The following is a 12,088-nucleotide window of genomic DNA, read 5'->3' as shown; positions in this document are numbered from 1 at the left end:
CCCAGTTTTTCATTACATCTTCAAATCAGTTTTGGCCAAAACTAGCATTCTTCACATCCTTGTTTGGTCGTCTCCTTCAGGTAGCTGCTTCTGCCAATTGACATCTTCTCATCTTTGGAGTCTGCGCATGGCATGCACCAAGAACAGACCACATCTCTGTTCTGCACTGGAAGCTCCTAGGCAACACGGTGAAGAATGTGCACTATGTTAGTAATGTTACCAAAACAGAAGCCATGTCCTGTTGCTGCTAACCTCTGGCATCAAGAGAACCAATCTTGATTTGAACAGATGAATATGCCTGGCATCCCCACTGGTTAATCTATAAATAGAAAAAATAATTGCATAGGCATCTAATAACAGAGTGTTCACTTACACATTCCTGGGAAGAATGGCAGGACACATACTTCAAATGTTCTATGCTCAGGCTGAGAATTCCACTGTGTGAGTACAAGATGAAGGGACAGGTCACTGAATGGTAGGGATAGCAGAATAGATAGTGGGAGTCAATGCCCCTGGCACCTCCCAGAATTATGTCAGAAACAGTCAAGGGAGTAACCAGTGTTCGGAATTGTGCAGTACACATTAAGTGAATATATACGTGGTATGTCAAGGATTAGTAATGGCATTCATTCAGCATGTGATTTATGAGTCTAATAAACTACCTCTACAATGAAACTATCCCCACCCCAAACCCTGCAACATGAAGGAAAAACAAATTAAAATTTCCATCTATTGAAATAAGATTTCGTACAAACATAAATATATTTAAATCTTTTAACTGTAAGTAAATTCAAACAAACTGTTATAAAACAGAATACACAGTTGTCTGCATAGATCATAAAAAACATAAAAACCAGAATGCTGAGTGGGTGCTGGTGGTGAAAACTGCAGGGCTAAAACTTGCTCAACAATGAACTAGGGACCACTATGGCTTAATGAACATGGCCCACCCCTCCTACTAATGGTTTTGTCAACTTTCGGACCCTAGAAATTCAGAATTTTCTCCTCCTTCCTCTGCCAGCTTTGGTCCGTTTCCGACTACCTGGCTGGACAGTAACTTGCTTTTTAAAGTCCACTAAGCAATCTGTGGCTTCTGAAATGGAAACAAAAGACTTGACGGGAGATTCATTTAAGTCACGACGTGTGAAAGAACTCTGCATCTCTCTGCTGCAGCCTGCCTCTTCCATCCCTGGTGAGGGCACCCTAGAGAGAAGGAAAAAAATTCAGATTCAATATATACCTACTAAGCATCAAGGATATGCAATGCACTGCATCGGGAGATTTTACATATCAGGGGATTATTAGTACAAATAATCTTTGTAATAATCCCACCACATATCATCACTCTGTTTTCACAGATAAGGTAAATCATATACTACTTAAAGTTGGCCATTGAGAGAATGAGAATTCAGATCCAAATTCCCAAGCTGCTTGAGAATCCAGGTCAGAAAACCAGGGTTGGATGGGGATAGAGAGGTAGAGAAGAATAAGACATAACTTTCACTCTGCTTGTTTTAACACAATTAATGAATTGAGCTATCCAATCTTTAGCTAAATGGGGAGCACAGAGTCATACTGAGAGAGAGGTAATAATAGTTCCACAGTGATTTCTACTGCAACAGTTTGAGTATCACACTACACACAGAACACAGGACAAGGCCTGCACTTTTCAGAAATGCTGACAGCCACAATTCAGTGCACAATCCAATTCACCTGAAGGCTCCTGTTTCTGAAGACTTGATGTCTGCATCTGCGATATGAGAGAAAAAATAATAATGTTGGTAGTAGTGTTGGTAATCACACCACTTCTCACTGATCTTTTGCTTCCTGTGCTCTAGGCACTGCTTCTCATCAGGCCTATCCAGGTAGCACAGATCCCCAATCCCCTAAACCCACCGAATGTGAGCATTAGTGTCCAACAGACTCAGCTGCAGGGGCACTCAGATGAACACTTTTGAATGAACAACCTCTGAATAAATCTACTTCAATTCTGGACTTGAGGAACAAGGAAGTTGCCAAGGGAAATCTGCCACCTGCAGAGATTCACAAACTGGTGATCTAGAGATAGCACGATATGAGGCTGGGAGAGGCTGCCTTTTTATAGTCATCAGAAGGCACAACAGATTTGCTTGGTGGGAATGAACTATTAGAACTAGATGGTAAGCACATCTCACCAGGCTTAAGCAAAAGCTCCTCTTCCATCCACATCTGGTGAATTTTAACAATAGCGGCTAATAACAACAGTAATAATAGCAGCTAACATTTATCAAGAGCCTACTTATGCCAGGGAATATGTTTGGAGCTTTACCAGATACAATTCTTGCAATCTATGAGGTTTGGCATTACTAACTCCCTGCAATGGTCTTAATCAATCTACTCTACTGCTCCCTAAATACTACGCACAAACCCTCAGGATCACAGGTTGCAACACTAAGCTAAAGGCAGCATATGAATGATGCACAAAACAATAGGAGGAAGCAATAATGTCTGCATATATAGTTTTCTGTGCCTGCCCCTTTAGAAGGAATACTTGGGGCTTGTCGTATTCTCCTGGGTTTTGACAGTGTTTTTTCTGAGTTCAACAGGCTGTCCTGATCCAAGGATTTATAAAGCCTGAAATGAAACACAGGATGAATAAGACAGCATATTGCCCTACCTTCCTTAAGGAGAGATGACCTAGATTGAGTCTCAAAGGCTGGCTGACTGGATCATGTGTGTACCCAGATAACCCCAGCAAATAGTCAGGGGGCTGGCAATGGCTATCTTCACTGAAAGGCCTTAGGCAGAAGCCCAGAAAACTGGTCCTGGGGTCCTCACCTGAAGTCTTGTGCTCAGACTGTTCCAAGAAACTAAGGAGTCGGCCTTCACTGTGGCCTTTTTCCTGTAACAGAGAAAAATAGATGAAAGGGTTACTTCATGGCAGAGTCTAAAATACAACTTCCACGGCCCAGATCACATGTGTTCACAGAAGAGAAAAGGTGTGGGGGCCACAGCTCTAGGGAAGTCTTTTGCTTTCTAATAAATGAGGGTTTCACAAAAAAAAGCAAACTATAATGAAGAGAATACATCGCTATGCCCAGAGTATCATGGATTTAAAACAGAAAACAAATTTTAAGGTAGTGTCTACAGGCAGTGATGCCAGAATAAACTGGCTGTATAAGTGCTTACCTATAAACCATAACTCCAAATCTCCGCCTCAAAATCATCCCATTCACAGAGAGAGGTCTCTTTCTTCTGGCATGACAGACAATGGCTTCCCCATTTTAGTGTGTACAGTGACTCCTTTGTCGGTAACCCTAGAATATGGAGCTGCTGCTTTATCTTTCATCTCTAAGCCAAGACTTGCTCTTCCTGATCTCTAATTACAAGGCCCAGAAAGTACATCTATCCTTCCCAGTGACCAGGGCCCAGACCCGGCAGCTTCCTAAGGAGTTCGACAGAGTTGATCTCACATATGTTCTTGGCAGTGGGATTATAAATTGGATATCCTTTCTGGAAAGCAATTTGGCAGGTTTCAAGACACTTTAAAATTTGTACATCCACTGACCTAATAGTTCCATATCAGAAAATGTATTCTAAGGCAATAATCAGTGGTACAAAGACTGATTAATGTTTTAAATACAATCTTATAACACTAAAGAACCAAAATGTCCAATAATAGGTGTATGGTTAAATGAACATCTGTGTGATATAAACATTAACAGTAATTTTAAAAAACAAAACCCAAAATGATGTTTACACTACACCTTAAGTTTTCATAAATGCAAGTGAGAAAACTACATAGCGAGTACTATGCAGAATATAGTATACATACAGTACTAGATACATAGTATGTTGTGTGTGTGCTTATTGTATATATATTGAGAGAGAGAAGGGGGGAGAGGGAGAATAGTGTTAATTACATTAACAATGCATAGAAAAAAAGACCAGAAGAAAATAGGCCAATACATTAAAGGTTATCATCTTTGAGTAGCTAAATTATGGGTGATGATTTCCCGATTATTTGTAGTTTTTTGAACTTTCCATATTTTCTACAATGAACATGTATTACTTTTTCAATTAAAAAGAAAAATAATTTTAAAAAGCACAAATCTTGTTTCAAGATAAAGAGGGAAGAGGGGAGGGAGAAGAGTTTTGGAAAAGCCAGAACAAAACTGTGGCCTCTTACAACTGACAACTAAGAGGGTGTTTCCCCAAACACTCTACACATACCTTTGGGTTCCTCAGCCTCTGTTGCCGCTTCCCCTCCACAGTTGAACACGCTCTTCCACTCCCTTCAGGTCCATCTCCTTGGTCAGCCTTTGCAAGCTGGAGACAGGAGTCCACATGACACTGATACTCTCTAAATGGGACCAGGGATTTACAGAGATAACACTTCTCATTCCTAGCCAATAAGAAAAAAGGAAGAAAACACAGTTTTAAGATGCGCTTTTGCCTCTGGGCCCCTGGATATGTCTCAAATTGTGTTTTTACGTCCCAAAGTTATTCTGTGGAGGAGACGTATCAACCAATGCAGATTCACTCAGCAGGATCACCAATAAAACTAACCCAATGCCAATCAAAAGGACTGAGTGATTAGCAGTTTTCCCGGGCTGTTTCTCTGTACCCTGCTGTTGCAGCAGTGGGATGGTAATGAAATCAGCTCTTCAAGCTATCTCAAACAATGCTGATTGCTCTTCAGACATAAAATATTCTGTCAAACTCTTCCAAAATTAAGTGTAATAGTTTTTTCAAAGAGAAGTTAAAATGTCAACAGAAAAGGGAGCACCAAGAGCATTAAATTAAGTTGACATTTTTACCAGGGTGGATGAACTTGTCTGATTAGTAAATCAAGCCTGTCTATATGCTGACTTCCTTAATTCTACAATCTGCAACACCAACTAAGAAGTTACTAAAAGCCATGTGGTTCTGCCAGAGGCTTTTGCGTAATTTTATATGCATAGCTATCTTTATCTTTTTAGAAGAGTAGAGTTTGGGTAAAGAGAGGAAAAGTAGGTCCTTGAGGTCAAGTGTACTGGGCATCAGTAAAAATGGAATCACTGGGGGTAAAAGAAAAAAAATGAATATTTATTAAGTATTTTCTCTGTGGTGAGAACCTGTGTAAGGCCCTTTAATCACAATTCTCAATAAATTATTCAGCTCCATTAGGAAGGAACTAGTCTAACTATGGTCTTATAGGTAATAATCGTCAGAAACTAGATTTGCCTGACTCATAAGATCACCTTGGTTTTAAGAAGCTAAAAGAAATTTTCCAAAGCATGCTATCTTGGACATCTCTTTCTGGCCATTATTATTCAGTAACTACAGCAAGGGAGACTTGGATTGGCTATAAGGAAGACTTTTTCTGAAGATGTTTAAAATAGGAGAAATAAGTGTCTCAAATACTTAATTATCCAGAAGAGTGCAAGCAAAATGCTGCCTTAAGAGAAAAGCTAGACCAGTATAGCTTTCAAGGTTTATCAATTAATGCAAAAAAACATTAATTCTCTACTACATGAGAGACAGAAGTACTGCATAAGAGGCAGAAGTTTTAGAGTCGGACAGACTTTATCACTTCTAGCTGCAGTGATCTTAACCAGTTACATATAATTTCTCTTTAGTTTCCTTATTTAAAAAACGAAAGAGTAACTACCTTAAATCAACTACAGTGAGAGTTACAAACAAAGCACCTAGCACAATGATTGGCACATAATATTAGGCACTAAACAAACAGCTATTATTGTTATTGCTGTCTCAGATACATTTTATTAGATGCTGGGGATATAAACATGAATTAAGGCAAGTATCTCTCTCAAAAAACTCAGACTAACCAGGAATACAGAAATGTTCTTTTTTAAAAACAAAATTACTACAGTACAATGTGAGGAATTCCTAGACGAATGTCTACACTACAGTAAGATTCCAAAGCATCACCTCTGCTCAACTAAATTGGGGAAGACAGCCCTGAAACTCAGGGTCTAAGATCTGTGTTTCAAAGATAAAAGTTTCTGCTTAGTAACTGCTCTAATCTACTGTTGGTAATGCCATTACTTTCAGGAGGCAGCACCTTTGTGCTATCTTTGATGTCCAAGACAGCATGCTTTGGAAAATTTTTTTTAGCTTCTTAAAACCAAGGGGATCTTATGAGTCAGGCAAATCTAGTTTCTGACAATTATTACCTATAAGACCATAGTCAGACTAGTTACTTGCTAATGGGGCTGAATAATTAATTGAGAATTGTGATTCTGACCCCTTCCTCAGAATGAGCTTTCTCAGTCAAGCTGCAACACACAACCAAAAAGTCTTCTATATTGCCCAACCTTTTGCAATTCAACTTCTGTGCTATTATATAAAATGTTCAATGCTTCCCAAAGAGCACCAAATACCAATAAGCAAATTAAAGAAAACAGAAACCTAAGAGCAATGTGGAAGTGGAGTGGGTGGCAGGATTGCTTTTAGTGTATTAAAAAGGGATACAAAGGCCACCTACACTGATAGAGACTAGGAATAAGAAAAAGAAATTCAGGGCTGGGCATGGTGGCTCACGCCTGTAATCCCAGCACTTTGGGAGGCCGAGGCAGGCCAATCACCTGAGGTCAGGAGTTCGAGACAGCCTGACTAACATGGAGAAACCCCGTCTCTACTAAAAATACAAAATTAGCTGGGCGTGGTAGTGCATGCCTGTAATCCCAGCTACTTGGGAGGCTGAGGCAGGAGAATCGCTTGAACCCAGGGGGCAGAGGTTATGGTGAGCCAAGATCATGCCATTGCACTCCAGCCTGGGCAAGAAGAGTGAAACCTCGTCTAAAAAAAAAAAAAAAAAAAAAAAAAAAAAAGAGAGAGAGAGAAGAAAAGAAAAGACAAGGAAAAAAAAAAAGAAAAGAAAAAAGAGAAGAAAAGAAAATTCAGGCATCCAAGCAATGAAGCAATTGGCAGGCCAAAGAAATACAGGGTAAGACAGGAACTGGTCTTTTTATTCAGTCCAAACGATGGTATGTTATACAAGAGCTCCGTGAATGCAGCATACCTACTTACTTGTCAATGTCTAGAGAAGTCTGGGCAGCTGCCCCACTGTCACTCTTGGTCTTGGCCTCTTTTTGTCTCCGAGTCAATACTTTAAATATAAAAAAAATATATATACACATAGTTAGCTGCCAGTAGACTCTGAATATAAAAGACAAAATGCACAGGAAGAAGCAAAGTTTAAAACCTTATCCCACTGGAAGAAGTACATTGTTTGGGAAGTCTCAATCTTTCTAGCATTGAGAATAGCGATTGTAACATTTGCACCAAAATAAATGTTTTGACAATATTCTGTCTGCCACAAGATATTCCGCTGTATGCTAAGCCATGGATCTAAAGATCTACTCCACACCAAGAAAAAGTTTTTGTGTACTATTCCAGCTTGCAGCACTCAAGGGAGGGATTTACACTTTCCCAAGCAAAATTCTATCTGGTATGACACACACTCAAGTGAGGTCCTCTATGAAATATAGTAATGATAGCCATCCGAGTGCCTACATGAGCTCCAATCTTTACAAAACTCTGAAAAGTTCTGCAGTGAGAAAACTGTGGCTCAGAACAGTTAATACAACCAGTCTTTCCTCACTACACTAGTACCACCTCCCAATTCTAATGGGTATAAATGGCTTTAGCCCAAATGATACACAAATACATTGTGTCTCACACCAAAAGACATCTGTTTATAAAATCAGCCTCTTAAAGGATCTTGGAGGTTATTTAATCAAGTGTTTTCCAGTTCATTCCTTGCATAACAAGAAAAACTACGACAATTTCACTTCAAATTCTGCCTTCTTTCCTCCTAACGCGTGAAATCCCCACAACAGATAATTTAGCAGGGTTATGAGTAACCTAGGTTGTGAAGCATTTATCTAGTCCAGGGGTCAGCAAACTTTATCTGTGGAGACAGAGAGTAAATATTTTAGTCTTGGTAGGACATATGGTCTCTGTCACAATTACTCAACTCTGCACTGTTAGCAAGAAAGCAGTCACAGGCTATACATAAACAAATGAGTATGTTCCAATAAAACTTTATCTACAATAACAGGTATCTGGCTAGATTTGACCCATGGCTGGCCACCGTTTGCCTAACCTTTCTAGATCAACCTCCTACTCATACAAAAATGCCTTCTATAAACATCCCTGACAAGTAATCATATGGTCTTGACTGTATTTTTTTTTTTTTTTTTTGAGACGGAGTCTCACTCTTCTTGCTCAGGCTGGACTGCAATGGCGCGATCTCGGCTCACCGCAACCCCTGCCTCCCGAGTTCAAGTGATTCTTCTGCCTCAGCCTCCTGAGTAGCTGGGATTACAGGCACGCACCACCACGCCCAGCTAATTTTTTGTATTTTTATTAGAGACGGGGTTTCACAATGTTAGCCAGGCTGGTCTCAAACTCCTGACCTCATGCGATCCACCTGCCTTGGCCTCCCAAAGTGCTGGGATTACAGGCGTGAGCCACCGCGCCCGGCCAACTTGGCTGTATCTTTTCACTGAGGGAAATTCACTTCCCCCTAGAGAAATCCATTCTATTGCAATCTGCCTCAATCTGCATTTACTGGGGACTATATGAATACATTTACCCGGCCTTTCCACAAGTCAGCTCTTTGAACACTTAACAAGCTGCATTACAAAATCTTGGATTTACTTGGTTTTCTGCCTCACTAAAATGCAACCATCATCAAAGGAAGAACTATACCTAGTTACTATGGCTATTCTATTAAGATTTGGATTGACAAACCTTTGAGTGCCTAGGTTAGCTCTAATCCTTATGATGACCCTCCAGATTGGTATTATTACTTTTCCCTGGTTTTACTGGTATGGAAATAAACTAAGAGGAATTGACTTCACCATGCTATCAAAACTACTAAATAGTAAAACCCAGGATAGAATCTAGATCTGATTCCTATACTTATGTTTTACCTTCCTAATTAACCTCTTTTAGATATATAATCCAATTTGTCAGTTTTCCTTAATATGTGTAGCACCCCAAACAGAATCCAATATTCAACAAACAATCCAACTAGTAAAAAGAACAGAAGAACCATGGGCTACCCCATGTGGACTCATATTCTACTGACTCAGTCAAGGCTGTGTTTGCTTTATTGACAATCCTGGTATACTACTGGCTTAAACTGAACTTAAAGGAAATTAAGATCCATCCCCTACCCTCCCAAATTATCTTCAAATAAAATGTTATCACTGGGTGCAGTGGCTCACGCCTGTAATCCCAACACTTTAGGAGGCTGAAGCGGGCAGATCACTTGAGACCAGGAGTTCGAGAACAGCCTGGGAAACAGGGTGAAACCCCCGTCTCTACAAAAAATATAAAAGTTAGCCAGCATGGTGGTGCTTGCCTGTAGTCCCAGCTACTCAGGAAGCTGAGGTGGGAGGATCGCCTGAGCCAGGAGGGTTGAGGCTGCAGTGAGCTGAGATAGCGCCACTGCACTCCAGCCTAGGTGATAGAGCTAGACTGTCTCAAAAAATTACCATACCATACCATACCATACAATGTTACCAAGACAAGTATCTTAATTCTGTACTTTGGTAACTAAGTTGCTGGGTATTTTTTTTTCTCCCCTTAAACACAGGATTTTGTATTTGTCCCTGTTCTTTTCAGCTGAACATTCCTATTTATTGAGATCATCTGCAGTCTTGACTGTCATCTGATGGTATTAGCTCTCTTTCTCAGCTGTGTGTCCTCTGCATACATGACAACCATACTTTCTACATCTTCATCCAAGTCACTAAGGAAAAATGGTTGTAAAGGATATGGCCAAGGACAAAACTGTGACATGTTACCAGAGAAGCCTGTCTTCTCTCTGGTCCAACTTTCCTTTAAATAATTCATCAAGCAAACATTTATTGACAATCTTCAATGTGCAAGTAATTTGGGGAGATACAGGAAATTATGAGGCACTGTCCTTACTCTTAAGGAGAGTGCAGTTTACTAATGGAGACAGCATACACACTCAAATAACTACAACCGAAGGTGTAAAGAGATATGCGTAATAAAACAAGATCACACACAAGCAACTAATAATAGTGTTTGCCTCTGGGGAGGATGACAGGAATACTTGAAGACTGGAAGAGGAAGGAGGCATACTTCTCACGGTATACTTTTCTGTAAATCAAATTAAAAATTAGAAGGGGGGAATCAGATTATATAGAGTCAGGCACAGATTAAATGATCTAAGGTTCCTTCCAATGCAGAGATTTTATAAGTAAAATTAAAGTACTGCAGGAGAAAAACATCCAGGACAGAACCAGCCTCAAATCCACCTCCTATTCTATCAACCAGCCCATACTTTTCTCTATCTTACGTACAAGGACTTCATGAGAGATTTTTCAAGTGCCTTGCTAAAATCCATTCTTAAAAGGCTGGCACCTCAAAGATTACAGAATCCTTTAGGGGTTCTATTTTTTATTTTTCTTTCTCTACTTGTCCCCCATCTTGACTACCACGTATTTTTCCAAAAGAAATACTTGGAAACCACTCCACAGATAGGGTTGGAAAAAGAATTAATTGATTCTAGTACTGTCCATATACCACTACTGCATTTAGCACATTTCTGTTCCTATTCATTTATATGTCAGTCTTCCTTCTACACCATGCAACTTTCTGAATTCAGAGACTCTGGGTTTTATTTTGTTTCTTTTTTTTTTTTTTCTCTTCAGCATCCTCAGCAGAGTCTAGGACAGATTAAATGCTAATAAATACTTGCTGAATTAAATTGTATCAATAGATTCTAGGGGAAAAAAGAGCTCTTGTTTTATGAGGACCTACTTTATGCCAGAGACTTTAGAAATATCTCTATCTTTACAACAACCCTACAAAGAATATATCATTATTTCTATTTTATAGTAAATAATTTTTTTTTTTTTTTTTTTTGAGACACAGTCTCACTCCATGACCCAGGCTGGAGTGCAGTGGTGTGATATCGGCTCACGGCAACCTCTGCCTCCCAGGTTCAAGCGATTCTCCTGCCTGAGCCCCCCGAGTAGCTGGGAATACAGGCGCCTGCCACCACACCCAGCTAATTTTTGTATTTTTAGTAGAGATGGGGTTTCACCATCTTGGGCAGGCTGGTCTTGAACTCCTGACCTTGTGATCCACCCACCTCGGCCTCCCAAAGTGCTGGGATTATAGGCGTGAGCCATTGCGCCTGACTGTAAATGAAATATTAAGTAACCTGATCAAGGTCACAAAGCAAAAAAAAAAGTACAAGGAATGCAATACAAATCTAACTTTACAGAAGCATATGTTCTTCTACAAGAGCAGGCTGCCTCTCCTGGAAAATAAGAAGCTAAAGAATGGGAAGAGAAAAAGTGGTAAGTGGTAAATGAGTGGGCAGGTGGAAGAGAATTTGAAGGGAGAGACTTGATATTGATAGATGGTTAGGACTATACAGTAATTCTATTAAATGTTATGATCACAATGGACTGGACTGGGGCTTGCCGCTGTTTTTCCTTTGAAACCTACTGCCCCTACAAAAGAGCGGAGAAGTGTATGTAGGTTGCTCTGAAGGAGTACTTGTGGTTTATGAGGGTTGAGATAGCTATTTAAACTAGCTGCAGGCAGAGAATTCATTACGAAACATATATCCAAAAATCAAACTGCCGATGACAGCAGCCACAGATTTCAAAAAAGAACAATGGGGTCTGAGTACAACTACCAGGGAAAGGTAGAAGAGAACAGGTATCACTGAAAGCTGAGAGAGATGACAATAAACATATGACCATTACTTCAGCTGCTTATATTCCACTGCATGGGAACTGCTTTAAGGAGTTGTACTTAGAACTGTGGCTTGGCACTGTTAAGATACAAATAATCAGTATTGCCCTGTGGTGAAGGGCACTCACTGGCTTTAGAGTTGGACAGTAGGTGTCCAGGTGGGGCCTCTACTAGCTGTGTGGCCTTAGGCAAGTTCTGTAACCTGAGTAACAATTTCCTTACCTGTTGAATGAGATAACTGCATTTAACCTTAATGAGTTTTGGTAACAATCATATCAGATACTGTAAGAGTATCCAGCCCACAGAAAGCACTCAGTAAACATTAGTTTTATTCACTTACTATTTGTTTATA

At 39.9% G+C, this 12,088-nt stretch overlaps 1 protein-coding gene across 5 annotated transcripts in view; it reads right to left on the bottom strand.

The window, feature by feature from the left end:
- Positions 1-760: 760 nt before the first annotated feature.
- Positions 761-12,088, bottom strand: part of UIMC1 (ubiquitin interaction motif containing 1) — a 109,338-nt gene continuing 98,010 nt past the window's right edge. For all 5 annotated transcript variants that reach the window (XM_032158737.2, XM_032158736.2, XM_058440180.1 and 2 more), the window contains 5 exons: positions 7,015-7,093; positions 4,213-4,384; positions 2,818-2,881; positions 1,714-1,750; positions 761-1,203 (listed from right to left, as the gene is read on the bottom strand). In XM_032158737.2, coding sequence (XP_032014628.1) covers positions 993-1,203; positions 1,714-1,750; positions 2,818-2,881; positions 4,213-4,384; positions 7,015-7,093 — 563 coding nt within the window. In that variant the 3' untranslated portion in view covers positions 761-992. The remainder of the gene's footprint in view (positions 1,204-1,713; positions 1,751-2,817; positions 2,882-4,212; positions 4,385-7,014; positions 7,094-12,088) is intronic.

Source organism: Hylobates moloch, unplaced genomic scaffold (genome assembly GCF_009828535.3).
Source record: "Hylobates moloch isolate HMO894 unplaced genomic scaffold, HMol_V3 SCAFFOLD_6, whole genome shotgun sequence".
NCBI classification, from domain to species: Eukaryota; Metazoa; Chordata; class Mammalia; order Primates; family Hylobatidae; genus Hylobates; species Hylobates moloch.
This window is presented reverse-complemented; position numbering and strand designations above follow the sequence as displayed.